At 31.3% G+C, this 18038-nt stretch overlaps 1 protein-coding gene across 1 annotated transcript; it reads right to left on the reverse strand.

Moving 5' to 3' along the window:
* Window positions 1-11668: 11668 nt before the first annotated feature.
* On the reverse strand, window positions 11669-12872 carry LOC9310841. The gene has a single exon (XM_021022054.1). The coding sequence runs from the start codon at window positions 12549-12551 to the stop codon at window positions 11718-11720; it is 834 nt and encodes a 277-aa protein (XP_020877713.1). The 5' UTR covers window positions 12552-12872; the 3' UTR covers window positions 11669-11717.
* Between the last annotated feature and the right edge of the window lie 5166 nt (window positions 12873-18038).

The following is an 18038-nucleotide window of genomic DNA, read 5'->3' on the forward strand; positions in this document are numbered from 1 at the left end:
GAAAATTGCGGAGGGTTTTTCGTATTTATAGACTCTCTCTTTGTTTCAGAGACTTTGAAAAATAGAGACAGAGTCGTGGTTTAGAAGATTAAAAAACCATCCATGTTGGGTTTATTTACCAAATTTGCCATCACCTTTTTTAATGAATGACCAATCGTTATAATTTGTTTATTTTTTTTAAAGTAAATGAGTTTGTCATTACTCATACTCGATTTTTCTGAAATTTTTTAAACGATTATTTTATTTGATGAAAACGATTTTTGGTTCGGTTGTTGGTTTTAGAATCGACCTTCGTTTAATACAAATTATGGCAGTTTGTTTATTCCATTTTTTTTTTTTAAAGTCTTTAAGGTCGGTTGCATCAACAAACGTAATTTACTTAAAACAAAAACTATCGTAATTTTTTTTTTCAAAAAAAAAACTATCGTAATTTTAAACTAATTACCATAAAAGATATCGTACTTAAAACAAAAACTATCGTAATTTTTTTTTTCAAAAAAAAAACTTTCGTAATTTTAAACTAATTACCATAAAAGATATCGTTATTTTATACTAGGATAAATTTTAATATCATTAACAAATTTGTGTTAACAAACAATAGTTAGATTTTGTATTGATTTAACCAAAGTACCCATTAGATCCGTTGTTTCAATGATTTTCGAATGCAAATTAATTTTATTATGAAGATTTTTTTGTTGGATAGAGAAAATATTGATACTATATATGAGATTATTAGATTAATTAAGTTATTCGTTATGCGGGAATTATATAAAGTCATAAACGTTTTTCATTTACTCACAAACGTATTTTTGCAATACTGTATGCTTTGGTATGGCGTGGAATCTTGTTGTAATCAATGTTTGAACTTAAACTGTGTAAAACCTTTGTGCGTTTGATGTTATTAATTCACGTAATCAAATTTCTTTCTCAATTTGGATCACGTAAGATCTCGAGAATCCATTTATTAAATACACCACATTTATAAATATTTTTTTTGGACAAACTTAGAAATTTTTTTTCTTTCTTAAACTGAATTTATGTCCTTAAATAATTAAATGTGAGAAGCGTCAAGCGTTAATGGTATTACAACGGTAGGACGTTGGTGGTTAAATAAGCTGGTCCGTTAACATACACGTGACAATGAGTCAAAAGAGACTAAAAGCTCGTAGACGACACGTGTTGAAGTGTATTGTTGACGCGTCCACGTGTTAGTTGGGCCTTAGATGGGCCCTTCTTACCATAAAAAGGCAACAAAAGATCTGTCTTTCTTTTTTGTCTTTCTCTTTCACATTATCTTCACTTTACAACCTTCGCGATATAATTCATTATCTTTTGATTTAATATATTTTCCACTATTATAATGAATTTGTTTAATTTTTAATATATACTGTAGTAATCTGGTTGAAAAGTATAAATAATTGGAACTGAATCTAATAAATTGAAATTTTGAGGGTGGTCACGTGCTAAAGAATTGTGTATAGTGGGCTTTTGGGCTGCGGGGTCTTGTGTAAGAAAAAAGTTCAAGTCACGTAGATCATGGAGGGGTTAAAGTGTAAATACCGGTTAAATCACAAGTTTTTCTAATTGGGAATGGTTGACAATAAAGTTAACGGTCATAAACGGTGTTAGTTGAAAAAAGTGTTCGATTATCATGTTTGCTTCACAAAAATAATCGATACCCACAGATTTTTGATCTAAGAACTTTGGGTCTATAAATAGAGGAAAAGAAAAGATTATTTTTCATTTGTGGGTATCGATTATTTTTGTGAAGCAAACAATAGAGGAAAAATGAGAAGAAAAAATAGAGGAAAAGAAAAGTTCCATCAAGAAAAAAAAAAAGTTCTAGTTGTTTACGAGATGAAATGAGAACTTTGGGTCTGACTGGTTAAAAAACTAGAAGAAATGAGAAGAAAAAATAGAGGAAAAGAAAAGTCCCATCAAGAAGAAAAAAAAGTTCTAGTTGTTTACGAGATGAAAGAATTCTTTTGTTGTAGTTACTTTTTGACAATTTTAGAAGAAAAAGTTTTCTTCTAATTTTTTGTTTGACTGGTATATAACTGAAGAATTTTTTCTTCTACGTTTTTCTTTTCCTTTATTGTAGTTAACCAATCATACCCTTTGTTTTTTTGTAGAAAAAATAAGAAAAAAAAAAACTTTACTTCACGTGCATCATTGGATCTGTACTTTGTGATGAGTCACGAAGACATAAGTCTCAGATCAGACAACGAATCTTCTTTCGAGTTTCCATAAAATTAATCCATTGAAAGTTGAAACTGTGTCCTCAGTTTTTTTCGTGTCCATTTTTCTTTATGGTGTGCTTTAAAACATCGATTTAAATGATACTCAACAAAAATTATATAAAACTAGATAAGGATCCGTCTAATGGACGGGTTTAACTTAAAAAAAAAAAAATCAAAGTTAACAAAGATGAATTAACAACGTTGTAAGTAGAAATTTTTTTACAAATATTTATTTTTTCACTATTGCATTGTTTCTTGAAAAATTATTAAAAATGCCCTTTTTTCAATACCCCTTTTCAAAAATGCCCCCTTTGAAAGTTCATTTTTAAGTTTGCCCTCTTTTAATTTTTAATGACCATTTTACCCTTATTTGAAACAAAATTAAATCCACAAAATACAAAATATTTTTTGGCGGGAAAAGTGATCCCGCAATTTTCCCGCAAAAAACACTTGTAAAAACCTTTAAAATACCTTGTAAAATTTTCCCGTAAAAATTTTTCCCGCCAAAAATTTTTTTTGCGGGAAAAATGATTCCGCAATTTTTTTGGCGGGAAAAATTTACAAAGTATTTTAAAGGTTTTACGGAGTATTTACAAGTGTTTTGTAAGGTTTTACAATGTATTTTAAAAAGTTTTACAAGTTACAAATAACTTGTAAAACCTTATAAAAAACTTGTAAAACCTTATAACTTGTAAAACCTTATAAAATAGCTTGTAAAATCTTATAATATCTTATAAATACCTTATAAATACGTTGTAAAACCTTTTAAAATACATTGTAAAACCTTATAAATACCCTGTAAAAAACCTTTAAAATACCTTGTAAATTTTTCCCGCCAAAAATTTTTCCGCCAAAAATTTAACGCCAAAAAAATTGAGGAATCACTTTTCCCGCAAAAAAATATTTTTGGCGGGAAAAAATTTTACGAGAAAATTTTACAAGGTATTTTAAAGGTTTTACAAGTTTTTACAAGTGTTTTGGCGGGAAAAATTGCGGGATCACTTTTCCCACCAAAAAATATTTTGTATTTTGTGGACCTAATTTTGTTATATTTCCTTATATATTTGTGATATCTTTTATTAAAAGAAGGGTAATTTAGTCATTTTGTACATAAAAAGGGGTATTTTTAAAAATGGACAGCCAAATGGGACATTTTTGAAAAGGGGTATTGAAAAAAGGGCATTTTTGTGAGTCTCTTTAACCAATAAAATTATTAATTCAAAATTATTTCGAATGAAAGATATATCACATAGCAATAACTCATGGTATACTATATGAAGAACTAAAATTAAAAATATTCATCATAAAGTTAGCGAATGAAACCAAAGTAGTTTTTAATTAAACACGTTAAAAATATAAATATGATAAATCGACTAAACCCTTAGCCTTGCAAGCTAACGTTGCGGGTTCGATTCCTATATACTCGATTGCACTGACTTTATGATCCATCAATAAAAATTGATAAATTCAAAAAATTATAAGCACGATGATATATGAATCTTATAAAATTCAAATATGAACATAGAAATTTAAATAAACAATTTTGAAATAGTATAATTAAATTCAAAGAAGAAGCATATAAGTTCTTACATATTCAAGAATTTCAAATAAACAATATAAACTTTACTTAAAATCATCATATATTTCTAATTAGAAAATAAAATTGATATAAATAATGTAAATTTGTAATTTAAATCATGACACTGTCGCTATCTAAAATTATTAGAATTATGATATATTATAAATCTTATATAATTTAAACTGAACGTGGAAACCAAAATAAATAATTTAAAGATACAACAATTAAAATAAAAATAAAAAATTATAAACATGATTATATATGAATCATTGATACTTTAAATATGAAAAGAGAAATTAAAATAAACAATCTAAGAATACTACAATCATAATTGAGGACAAACAAAAAAAACACAGTTAAGTAAAAAAATATTATATAAAGGAAAAAAATTGATTACTCATATTTCTAATTGAAAAAATAAACTCAAATAAATAATATGAGGATTAGTTTAAATAAATCATCATATATTTCTAATTGGAAAGGAATTTGAGATAAATAATATCAAATTTAAAATTAATCATGAAACATGATAAAATCCTTGACTGATAACGGTTCATGATACTATTAATTACTATCTTTGAGAAAAAAATAGAACATATTAGTTTTATATTAACATATGTTTCCTTTTTAATAAATTTGCCTGATTTTTTTTCTTGTTTAATTGAAATATATATTTCTAATTATAAAAAACGTATAATTTCCTTATTATTATCTTTTGACACTTTTTAAATTGTTTATAGGAATATTAATTATTTACAATTATCTTTATAATTATATTTTACATTTTTTATTATTTTTTTTTTTTTAACGTCTGGATTTATTATTTATTGCAAATTATGATAACAGTTACATAGACGATTCTACAACGGACAATTCCTTCCGACCCTTATTAAATCCACGACAGACGACACGTTATTCACCTTCTTCTTCATACTCACCTCCTTCACCTCCTTCTTTATGCTCTTGATGGACACTTCCCTCTCTGCGTAGAATCCTGGCGAACGGCTATAATTGTACATCGTTGGAGATCTCCTGCACACTTGCCTCCAATAATCTGCAAATTTATTAATAAATCGCAGTATCTGGGGCTCGAACCCCAGACCTCTGGATGTAGAAGCATTAATTAACCCTTGTTTAACCAATGGGCCAAGGGGGTTTTCACTAAAATTATTTAAATTTATAATTACTTACAATTATCTTTTTTATTATTTTAAAAAAGAAATTTTGTTTTACACGTGTCAAAATCTAAGATCGATAGATTTGTCATGTGTCACAATCCTATGAGTTATTAACTTTGAAATCCATACTTTATATAATAAGATATTTTGGTCCATATATAATTTGAAGAGATGGACATACTTAAATCCAGAATCTCTTAGTCATTAACAATAAAAAAAACATCGGTTAATATGTATTTTTGCTTATATCGAGATAATATATACGTTTGTGTGTATATTATCAATGATATTAACAATAAAAAAACATCGGTTAAGACTGTCGAAACAAGTTCCAAGAAGAGCAAATCTATCAAGGCTTCTTGCTCAAGTAAAAGTCAATCCAAGAAAAGCTTTCGATCTAAGCTGTTCTCATCTCCTCAAGCTTGAGAAAAGTATAAGTTATTTAAGGATATGAGTTTAGTTGAGGAACGCTTGATTGATTTAGAGGGGGAAGATATTTGGGGATATTTAGCTTTGAAGAGTCTACTGTGTCCAATCTAGGAAGCTATGTGAAGGAGGTAGTTGCTGAGTTCTATGCTAATCTCCCTTTTGAGAAGTCTGAAGAAAATTCTTAGAAAGTCAGTGTATTCGTTAGAGAACATATCTATGAGTTTTCTCCTCAGAAAATCAACAAGTTTCTCGGGTTCAAAGAGTTGAACAAAGATGAATTGAAAGCAGATAGTGAGGCTGATTCCATCGGAAAAGAAAAGCTTGTAGAGATTTTAAGTGAAGAAGAGGTAACTAGCTGGGATGACTTGATTTTCAAGAACCTTTCACCACGGGTTGGAGCACTTCTTTGTATCAAGGCTCATAATTGGATTCTTTCGTCTAATCCAGATTATGTTTCAGTGGAAAGAGCTCAGCTGATCTACAAGATCTTTCATGGGATCAGATTTGATGTTGGGAAGATGATTTTCAATCAAGTGATGTCACTCGTTCAGAACAAGGATGAAAGATGGTTGGTGTTTCCAAGAATAATCTATGGAATGATCATAAGTCAAAAAGCAGTGCCAATCTATTCTGGAGAAAGGTTTGTAAATCTGAAGTTCTACAAGAAGGATGTCAGAACTGGTCAGGCTTACACAGAAAGGATGAAGGGCAAAGCAAAAGCTGACACTCAGCCAAACACTACAGAAGCTGCTCCTCAAGATGCCTCAGAACCTCCTTCTCAGTTTAATCTGGAGTATCAAGGGTTTGGTGTTGTGGAAAGTGTAAGCATTCAAATGCCACAATCTGATGTGGATGACTCAGAGGGAATGTTTATGGCCCTTCTGGACACAGCTCAGACAATCTCCAAGCTGAATGAAGTAATTCACCAGCTTGTTCTCAGTCATCTTCTGTCTAAAAGGTTGTAGGAAGTTGGTTTTTTAACCTTGAGCTCTCATGCAGGGGGAGAAAAGGAGTTTGGCTGTAATTTTGGGGGAGTTCTTGGGTTGTGGGGGAGTTTTTATTTTGTGTTTTTGGTTCCATTCCAGACTTTGTTGCTTGTTTTTTCAGACTTTGTCAAATTCCGGGGGAGTTTGTTTTTTTGGACAAAATTGCTAAGTTTTAAAGACTTTGGTTGTTTGAAGCCTGTGATTGCTTGTAATGAATTTATGTCTACAAAAGTTATGCATAAGAGAGAAGATTTCAAATGCAGGTGCTTGAGAGACACAAGATTAAAAAGGGGGAGATTGAAGATGCAACTTCTGAATGAGTTTCTGAACTAAGTCAAGATACCTCAAGAAGTAACTCAAGAGAACAGAACAACGTGAATCAAGATTATGGAAAGAAGCAGAATCATGTTATGGCGGTTTGAAGTGAAGTCTAGAAGCTTGGAGAAGATTCTAGAAAACTGAAGAGTTTCATTTTCATAGGAGGAAAAGAAATATGAAGACAAAGGACAATTTCCTATTCGTACAAGAAAAAAAAAATTATCCTTTCCTAATAGTATTAGGATTGGAAATTGACCTGTTGTATGCTCTCAACCTATTTAGTATATATAGGAAGGCTAAGGCTTGCAGAAAGCTTAGCACAATCACTAGAGAGAATTTATAACAGTTAAGTTTTAGCTTGAGAGAAATAGAGAGCTAGAAACTTGAACAGGGCTAAGGGTTTTAGAGAAAGTTATTGTTCTTAATCGTTATGTGATTAAGGAACAAGACTTTGAGAGAATAGAAAATAGTGTTAAGGAGAAACCTTGTAAACATATTTTCTATTAATCGAATGAGTTTTTGAGAAACTATGAGTTACATCGTGAACTAATTCATAAAACTTAATAGCTCTTGCATTTACAATCTATTAAGGACTTGGAGGTATATTTATTTGTCTTTGTTTTTGTTTTTGTTTTTGTTTTTGTTTTGCAAAGTGTAATTTTCACGGTGAATTACAATTTTCAGGGAAGGGAGAGATTAGAGGGAAAGCCATTGTATGTGCTCGTAGAGTATCGATGATATTATTATTTCGTAAATTGGCGACAAAGCAAAAACCTTCAGCATAATGTGGTGGGTTTAGATTTGGATCAATTGGTCGTTAATTTATGTTCTCATATTCATGGAATATGGGATTAAATTTGGATTTTGCAAATTTCGTGTTCCATCTATGTATGACAATCTCCCATGGGAGTTGAATGGGTTTGGTTCGTAACCAAATAAAATTAATTAATTGTTTTCCTTTACAATGATTAGTAAACAAAAAAATGTTTCACAAACACAATAGGCTTCCGTAGTTAGCATTTTGTTTTCAGACAACATTCTTTATCGACCAACAAATGTTTTATGGACTCAGATAAACAAGTTCCGTTAAAAAACTATATGATGATAAAAACGGATATGAGTGAAGTTCATGATAAAGTATACTTGCTTGTCATCAGGGTATTACTAAGACAATTAGATTTCATAAATGATGTGGAGTATTGTATATGATTTTGATAAGAGAACTACATTTTTTTTTTTTTTTTGAGCAAACTGATAAGAGAAGTACTTAAATGCTACATTTATTCGCAAAGGGGGTTCCATCAAAGAAACTCTTTGTCGTCCTACTTGTTTGTTGTATGTACGAAAACTCTTATCTTAAGTATCTGTAGAGTGAAGCCATATAAAGCTCTAACGGTAATTTTTGTGGCATGAGTACCCTTAGATTTATCATCTTACCTTGTAGATGATAGTTTTTTTTTTTTTTTTTTTCTGTAAAACAGAAGTGCTTCAATGTGAAAAGATTATTATTAATACACTCCAACGTTTTGGAAAGATTTCTCGATCACGCATCAATTTTTCAAAATCATCAAAGTCACACGAAAAAAGAACTTAAACAAACATTAAAGATATTAATTCCCGTCGTATGGATTGAGGAGTGCAATGTGCGCTAAGCCATTGTTGGAATAAGGTATCCAACTACAAGACTTGGATCATGGTGTAATACCGTAGTGTGGAAGGATTCTTGGATATCACATACATAGCCGAGACCGGCATGTGGAACATGCCAAATTTTTCATCCTTCTCTCATGGTGAACTAACTTATACATTCAATAATCAAGAAATAGAATATCAATATGTTTGTAGACTCGAAAAATATACATCTTATTCGAGGGTTGACCATTAGCAAAGATTACAAAGAAGATAGCCTGTGTTAGCATTTTAAGAAATTAAAATTTAATCAGAATATTGAGTTTCTCGGAATCGACTTAAACTAAGATTGGTCAAACTCAAACACCAAACATTTGTCCGTTACAAGCTCATGCTTGTAGTTAAAAAGACCAGCAAATTACATTACACTAAATCTTAAAAGTATATAGTTTTAATCAGGATATTGAATTTCACATACTAATATCGGTCAATTACAAATGTTTTCGGTTACAAATTCATGCCTTTTTTTTTTTAGTTCATGCTTATAAAATAAAAAGACCAGCAAAACAATTTGGCAAACGACATACAAACAATCATTTAAATTTGGTTGTTTTTTGGTTTCATTTTTGTTTTTTTTTTGTTGCTTATGTCGTACATGTTCACACTTTTAATTCCAAAAATGAATGATTATAATTAGAGAGTTAGAGGATCATGCTTAGACACATATAAAAAGTTGAATGGTTTCAAAAAAAAAATGAAACTTGAAATATAAGTCACCAATAAAACTTAACAAATGTTAATAATTACTTGTGTTTTACTTCTGTCTCTCATTCATATCTGTTTGATTGTCCCTCTCATCTAACAGTTTGATGAAAAGCACCTACTAATTAATATATATTATACTCGAAAATATATCACTGATTATTTTGAAGTACTGAAGGGAATTTTACCTTACCAAAATGAAGTTCTTTTTTATGCATGTTTTATAGGATTTTGGGATCGTGGACGGAATTTTTCCAATTGATAAATTAAGAGAATACAAATTTATACACCTACTATGGTTTGATAACTATCCATTTATTAGTTATTAAAAGTGGTATCTACGTACTATTATATAATGTGGGATAAGCTTATTTAAAATTTCTTATTGGTTGGTTTTAGATTTCCTTTATAATACCATATGAATGCCATTAAATAGTAGAAAGTAATACTAGTACACAAAACGGAATAATATCAAACTGTTGCTTGAAAGCAAATGCTGCTGCAATTTAAAATTTCAAGAGATTGTCTAGAACAGTTGACATACTACCACATGTATTGTCTGTGTTTATGTTATCATATATAAATCAAATATTTAAGTCATAATGTAAAGAACTATCATTAGTATTTCCACTTGGTATTGTAATTATACATCATGATAATGTAAGTTAGTCTTCCACCAAATCTTCATTTTCATGATTATCTTTTTTCTGATCACTCTTTTAAAGTCAAACTAAATCAGCCTCACGAAGACACCAACAACTAAGTAAAGTTAATCTATATAACTAACTTCTGTTAGAAATGTTGAGTTGCATTGTATGGTACTCAAATCTACGTTTATATGACTCAGATCGATGGTGACTGATTAGACAAAACGAATAAAACAAATAAAAAGTACGATTAAATGATTGTTTTGTTTTTCAAGTATTGTTTAGTGGTTAGTTGTTACGAAGTTTAAAATGATATTTCTCAAATAGAAATGTTCAGCTCTCTCATATTTCTTTAATATTATTTACAAAATTGAAGAAACTGATAATTTTATTAGCCTGATTTGAGAACACATCCGCTTTGATCACAATTGCTGGCCATTCATGTTTCGAAATAAAAACTGAAAATTATTACAAATAATGACATATCTACTCCAATTCGAAATTTTTTTATGTTTTGTTTTGGCCTTGTTGCTCTCTCACTCTTCCACCAAGACAAGAAAACCTTTATAGTATTCACTTGTGGTGTAAGAAGAGATAGAGGGTATGTAACACAGATTGCTAATTTGAAATGCGCCAAATCCAACGTTCGTCGTTACTTGTTTTTATTAATAATTGATCTTTTACAAGGATCATATTTATCTCAGACTTACTTGATCTATTCTACCAAAATAACTAACCCCGACTAAAACAAATCTAAGCCTAACTCTCTGCTCTTTTTCTTATCACACAACTGTGAAGACAAAAAAAGTTCAAAACACACTCACCTTCTAAGCTTTTTAGTTAGCTTCAAAGTTTACAACCGTATAAATATTCAAGAGTGCTAATCTAGACTCGTGGCCAACTCTAGAATACTTATACTAACCCGAAAATCTTAATCCTAGAATCATCTAGAATAAACCCTAGAGATACTCTTGTAATAAATATATATTCACCTGTAATTTGCAAGTGAGTTGTCTCTTTGGCAGTCAGCGAATTATAGACCACTTGGTGATTGGTGAATATATGAAGCTCGTTTATTAGTGAATAAAAATTTTGAATAGATATTTGAGATTTCGAATGAGATCAATATACATCGTGTTCTGCGGTATGAATTATAATGTTGTGGTTCCATTCGTGTTTGGGTGTACCATTCAGTTTTACCATGTGCTGCATTTGGTATATCTAACAACTTCCACGAATATATCCCCCATATATACAAATACTAAGTGGCGTTTAATCAATTTTATTTGTTATTTAAATAAAGTTTACTTATTCAGTGCAAACATATGAAGTATCTTAGTTAATACTTAGTATTAATATTTTTGGAATTTCATTGGTCTTTGGACCCAAAAAAAAAAAAAAAAGAATTGTATTGGTAACTCTTTACCATAACGAAAAAGATTATATCATTTCAATGGTTATCAATCATAAAAACAAATTAAATACATGGTATTTAAAACGGTATCACTATTTATCTCTTATCATTTCTAACTATTCGAGTACTTTTTCTATTTTTTTTCTTTTCATAATTATATTTTTAGGTGTTTTGAATCACCGTCCAAACCCTTATTCATTACTACTTACTAGTACTATACAGTAGTATAATTCTATTCGACATTTTACGAATCTGCCTTAATACATGGGCATTCAAACAAAACATCCCTTACTTAATTAAAACATCACTAATAAAGTAGTAATGAATATTTTATTTTATCTATGATCAATGATTTTTATTCAATATCGAAACCTGCCAAAGTGTCTGAACCTTAAACATGAGAAAATAGATTGGACCCTAAAAAAACAACCAAAATTTAAATATAATCTGAAATACGAAGGAGATGAAACAGAACCAAAATATATAAATCAAAATTAATCTTTAACTTTATTGTTTTTATAATAATAATAATTTTTTACAATCTGAAAAAGATTAAGAAACAAGGCAACACGGCGCGTGCATCGAAGACAATCAACTCACCAGCTCGACCCGCTACTGAATCCGACCCGAATTCACCTTTCTTCGCAACCCGACCCGCAATTACTCTACAAATCAACATCGCCCTCCTCCCTCCTCCCCCGCCTGTGCTCGCATGCGCTTCACCGCTACCTGAAAATGTACAAACCGCCGCTCCTTTACCACCAGGAAAACCCCACGCGCCGCCGTTAATTCCTCCCGGAATCGGACCTAAAGGAAAAAACCTCATCATCTCATTCCCATCAGCCGAACACCGCGCGTCTTCATCACACGCGCCGCCGTTAACCTCATCGGAATCAAATTTCGTGCGCCATCGCGATTTCACATCTTCTCTATATTCCTCAAACCGGGTCACAGCTTTTGACCCGTTTTCAACTTTAAAGATCATTTCTACCCGACCCGGAAACTCGTCGGAGCTCCAACTAGATTGGAATATAATCTCCACGACGTTTCTCGACGGATGACCGTCGGGAAGATCGGTCAATACGGGCAATGTTGATTCAGAGGAAGCTCGAGCTGATACGCTTCTTCGGGTCTGGTGATGAGAATTGGATTCTGATTCGGGTCGACTAGAAGAGCGTAAACGTCGTAAAGCCGGGTCGGGTTTTGGGCTTTTCTTAATGGATCCGGGTCGGTTATCGACGACGTCTCTAACGTTTTTTCTGCAGCTGTAACTTGGCAATAAGAGTTTACCGTTGTTGGAGTGATGATGATAGACATCGTCGAATGCTCTTGATTTGCAATGTAAGGATTTGACCCACCCGATTGGCATATTCAGGGTACCGGAATCGAATACGGGTTTGTCTTTCTCTTTGTGTCTTTAGAAATTTAAAGTTTGTTTAGAGATTTGTGGGGGCTTTGAAGTTTTTGGTGTAATGTATGGAATGTTGTAGCTAGTACGTATGAAGTATGAACGTTGTCGGACGTTTTATCGGTTGGTGTTTCTTTATATTATTAGTAAATGACGATATTACCCCTTATTCTCAGCTTCTTGTCTGTTTTTTTTTGTAACATTAAAAAAGCAAAACAGATCAAACTAATTAATTATGTATCATAACCACGTACTGTGCTTTGTTTATCCATTTCAACAATGCTTTTACCTTGTTAATCATGATTGACTTAAGACATGTCTCACTTTAGTCTTAACATTAAAAGAAATTTCACGTTTATGTTGAAAAAAAGATTTAGCTATCTTCTTACTTGAAATGTGAATTTATAACATATGCATGATTGCATGTCACTATGAAATATGTAGAATCGCATGACGATATGATGGCAAATATTTTGTTATTTTACAGTTCTTAACAATTCATATAGGTTTACAAAATCGTGATTTTAATGACAAAATAATTACCATGTTCACCGGTATAGTTCAATTTGTTTTGCTTAATTGTTCTGTAATTTGTTTTTGTAAAATGTTTTTTTAAAAAGGTTATTTATTTATAACAGTAAGTTGAAATGGAAAGAAATTAAGAAAACCTATTTCCCTATTTTAGATTTTATAAAATTTGAATTCTTTAATGATTTATGTATAAATTAATCTTTTCTTCAAATTTAATCGGATGTCCTCTATTATACTATTCCGTAAATTTGCACCTTTTTTTTTTCCTAATTCTGCACCTTACGCATGCAATATTATTACGAATTAGAAACATTAGTACTCATATGTGTTTGTTTGTGAATAAAAATTTGAATTCGATCAAAATGATACGTATTCATTATTTATGGATTTAAAGTTGTTGGAGAAGGAAATTATAAACGAGACAAATGTAATAATTATAAGCAGTTGGTGAAGATTAAAAAAATCATTTAATGGAGAAAATGGCTATGGCCTATGGGAATGTGTTTGCTGTTCTTAAACATGTTGAGAGCTGAAATGAGTAAAGTCTATTGTCGGATGATGAATTTATTGACATATTCGTATATTATTACAATAAATGGGAAGTTTCAATTCGCTTGATTCAGAGAATTTAAACGTTATAAAATTTTGAAGAAGATTGATGATACTGTAGGATATATAGTTGTATTTTAATTTGTTCATTATATTAATTCGTTTCAGATATCATCTTTAGGCAATTTTAAATTTTATGATAAGTTCGTTTAATGAACTCTCGGAAACATCAATGCGTGCAATTTACGTATACGAGTATTAAATATTACACAACCAATGAACGAAATATAACCACTTTTATTTAGGGGTAAGAAAATCATGAGAGCAAACCTATGAATAGTGTTGAATTTGTATTAGTTTCTATCTAAATCAGTGTTATAAAAAATGGTACATGTGATTGTGGTACGCAGATGGTGATGTTTTAGCACCTAAACTTCACCTAGACACTATATATTAAACATTTAATCTCAAAATCTTAATCATTATTCTAACCTCGTCGAAGCTCATCACCACCATACCATATCATAATATACCTCGTTTCTCTGGTTGTACATGCGAAAATTTTCGTTCAGAAACTAATTTGTAAAAAATATATATATATACAAGGTGTTTTCGTAATTGTTTGGTAAGAAAAAAATATTTTTTTTATAACACTCTCAAACTAAACTGTCAATGAAAATTAAGTTTTCTAAAGGTATTGTCTTTCCTGTAATTTCTCAATGAACTAAACCTAATTATACTCTAAAAGCTATTAAAAACAAAACTTGTTCATTATTTTTTTAAATATGGTACGAAATAACTTAAACTTCCTCCAGCATACGCAAAAATTAGGAAATAGCTTTATTCGTATGAGGTTGGAACTTCGGATTAATAAGAATTTATTTTTTGAATTATTACGTAAACAGTAAACTAATTGCATACGATTTGTTGGAACAAACTTTAAATTTTAAGATGAAAAATATATAGAAATATGAAAAGGAAACGACAGGTAATGCGTCGCTATTAAAAATGGTTTATGCTTTAATAAGACAAAAAAGTGTCACATTTCAAGCTGCAATAACATGAAGCGACAACTTTAAGATTTGTACATTCCAGCACATCTGATTTATTTTTTTTCTCTGGCTAATGATTTCAGTACTAATAAAAAGGTTAGATACGTGTATAAACCATAGGTCCATAGTTTATAAGTAAATGAATAATATATAACTTAATTATATAATTGTGGAAGTTAAGTCAATAGCATAAAAGAACCTTCACAATTATTATTTTGGGTTTTAGGTAAAAAAAACATAATGGTAGTGATGTGGTGGTGATCGTTGCGATTGCGCGACGGTAATACTGATGGTACGGCGGTGATGGACCTGGCGGTGGTGGTAGTAGTAGTGATAACGATTGTGATTTTTTTTTTTTGGTGTGTAGTGATAACGATTGTGATGGTGAATGGCCTAATACAAAAGAAAAAAATGGTATTTTGATAGATATTGTAGTTTATATAAAAAAATACTACCCTTTAATTTTTTTGGGCTATTTAGTTAATTATAATTTTTTCTTCGTTATATTTGCAAATTTTTCTAAATAAAATCGGAAGAGTTATACAAAGCAAGGAAAAATCGATATCATTTTGGTATTAAACAGTCTGACTAATAGTTTTACCAAAATTTATATTGAGATATGACTGAAAGTACTCCTGGGCGTTCGTATATTCAGATCGGTTCCGGTTTGGTTCCATTCGGTTTTGATTCTTTCGGTTTTAGACTTTATGATTTATTCGGGTATTTTTAAAATTTCGCGGTTCGGTTTCAGTTTGGCTCCCGTTCTTTCGGTTTGAAAGTTTAGTATCCATTCATGTATTTTGTTTCGGATATTTTGGTTATTTTTGAGTATTTTCATATATATATTGGGTATTTTCGATTATTTTAGGTATTTTAGGTATTTTATATATTTTATGGGGTTATTTGATTATTCAGTCTAAAAATAACTAATATTTTTGGATCTAATTGTATTTTGGGTATTTTCGGATATCCGAAGTATTTAGGTTGTGTTACGGTTCTTTCGGTCATAGAATTTAGGATCCATTCAGATATTTTTAAATATTGGTGATTGCTCTAGTAATTAACTCAATAAACTTAACCGTTAGGCAGTATATTCGAGGTCGATCCACAAGGACCAAAGATACTCTAAAGATTTCCAAGACTCGTTCTTAGCTAAAGCTAAAAGATTGTTTTGTTTGGGTTTTCAGAATTATAAAATAAAAATGCAAATAAATTAAACGATTAAACTTATGAATTTAAAGACATTGGGCCATAGGGTATTTCAGAGATCAATAAATAATGGAAACATTAGACAAGGAATTCAACAATTAAGCGCCGTTCTTGAACATGAACACATTTAGACTAATTCTCTTTCAAGACATTAATCACTAAATTTGACTATTCGATTACTAAACTTTCGCATGTAATTTCTTAGTCAAATTCGCATTATCAAACAAGTTCATTAAGTTCACAATGCGTCCTAACGTCAACTTTCGTTGGCTAGAAATACATTGCTCAATTCACATTCTTTCAGGCATTCTATCGAACACTTTTGATGCATAGAAAAACCTAGACTCTACAACAGTGTGATCAATCCTATTCTAGCATTAAGAACATGTGAATCAAAGAACCTAGAGAATAAGAACTCCTAATATCAATCAATCCATTAATCCATTGAATCTCCTAATTAGAACTAAAACCCAATTGAGAAACTACTCACACATAGCAACAGAAACAAGACAAATAGATGAAGAAGACATAATTGAATTGCAATGAAAATAAGAAAATAGGGTTTAGAAATCTTCTCCAAAGTGTCAAAGAGGATGAATCTCTAGAATCCCAAAAAGCTTACAAGAGAGAAGTCTCAAAAGTTGCAGAAAAAGAACGTCAAAAGAAAATTAGGTCTCTGGGATTTTTATACCCAAGTACAAAAAAAGGAAGACAAAACCCGGTTTAGGAAAACCGTCTCGGGACGTCGAGGCTCGGATCGATCGATCCCATGGGTGGATCGATCGATCCCATGGGTGGATCGATCGATCCAGATATGCTGAATCAATTGGTCTTGGACGGATGATGCTGGATCGATCGATCCCCCCTGGGATCGATCGATCCCGAAGCTCCTGGAGTCAAGCTCTGCACCTGCTTCAAATGCTCGCCAGATTGACCTGTCTTCACTAATTTGGGTATAACTCTTGAATGCACCGTTAGATTTCCTTCAAACCACTTGGAAAATCAAGCTAACATCTTCATCTAGCTTGTGTCAAAAATTCAGAAAGATCTAACTGTGGAAAGTCTTCCATCTGAGGCCAAACGTTTGATACTTCTAACCGAAACTGCATCTCCAAATGTGTGTTTATATCCCAAAACAGCTTGTTTTCCTCCGAAGCAACCTAAAACCTGTAAAGACTCGATAAAAGACTAAAAGACTCTAAAAACACACTTTGACTCTTTAAAATATATGATCTAGGAAAGAAAACAAAGACTCAAAACCGATAAAAACACAACATATCAACTCCCCCCGACTTAGATCTTTACTTGTCCTCAAGGAAAGCAGAAATCCTTATCAAGAGAAGAGGTTTGAAAACACGAGAACTCACATTTTCTTCGGGATCATGCTCATATCAATTGCCTGCAAACCACGATCACAAAACTCATCAAACCGTACTAGACTGTACTTCGCCATAACCGTAGCAACAAAATTAAGTCCCGAGATCTAAAAGAACTTTCAGAGTCAGATAACTTAACCTTTTAACATTCATTAGCAGTGGCGTGTATTCTCACAAAGGGGATATCGAACACGCTATGGGCTTGGTAAAAAGGGCTAATATATGGTGGCTCAAAGTGTTTCGGGTTCTCGAACAGTATAAACGGATGCATGACATTATGCGAAATCACAGTGAGACACAGACCAACTAGGAGGTACATAGCTTCCCTTAAGCTCGGATCAAATCAACCAACACACTACCCCCAATCAAATCAAAGTGTACCCTTGATGCTTATCAATATAACCAATAATAACTCCACATTTCCGGTTCCAATCACTCTCCTTTCCCGCTCTTTCTTTTTATTTTTGTTTTTTTGTTTTTTTTTTTTTTTTTTTTTTTATATATATAGAAGCGGGGGAGTGGAACCGGTGTCTCACAAAAATCTGCATCAAGAACAATTGCAAACAGCAGCATATACCCATGAATATAACCTCTAAACCACAATGGCTCAATCTCATCACATATCGACAACCAGTAAACTACAACTCACTATCCTAACAAAAGGAAAGCTATGTCGGTCCGTATACTCCATAGTTTTCGCACATGGATGCATATCATGATGATCATATAAG

This window comes from Arabidopsis lyrata (assembly GCF_000004255.2).
Source record: "Arabidopsis lyrata subsp. lyrata unplaced genomic scaffold ARALYscaffold_6, whole genome shotgun sequence".
Classification (NCBI taxonomy): Eukaryota; Viridiplantae; Streptophyta; class Magnoliopsida; order Brassicales; family Brassicaceae; genus Arabidopsis; species Arabidopsis lyrata.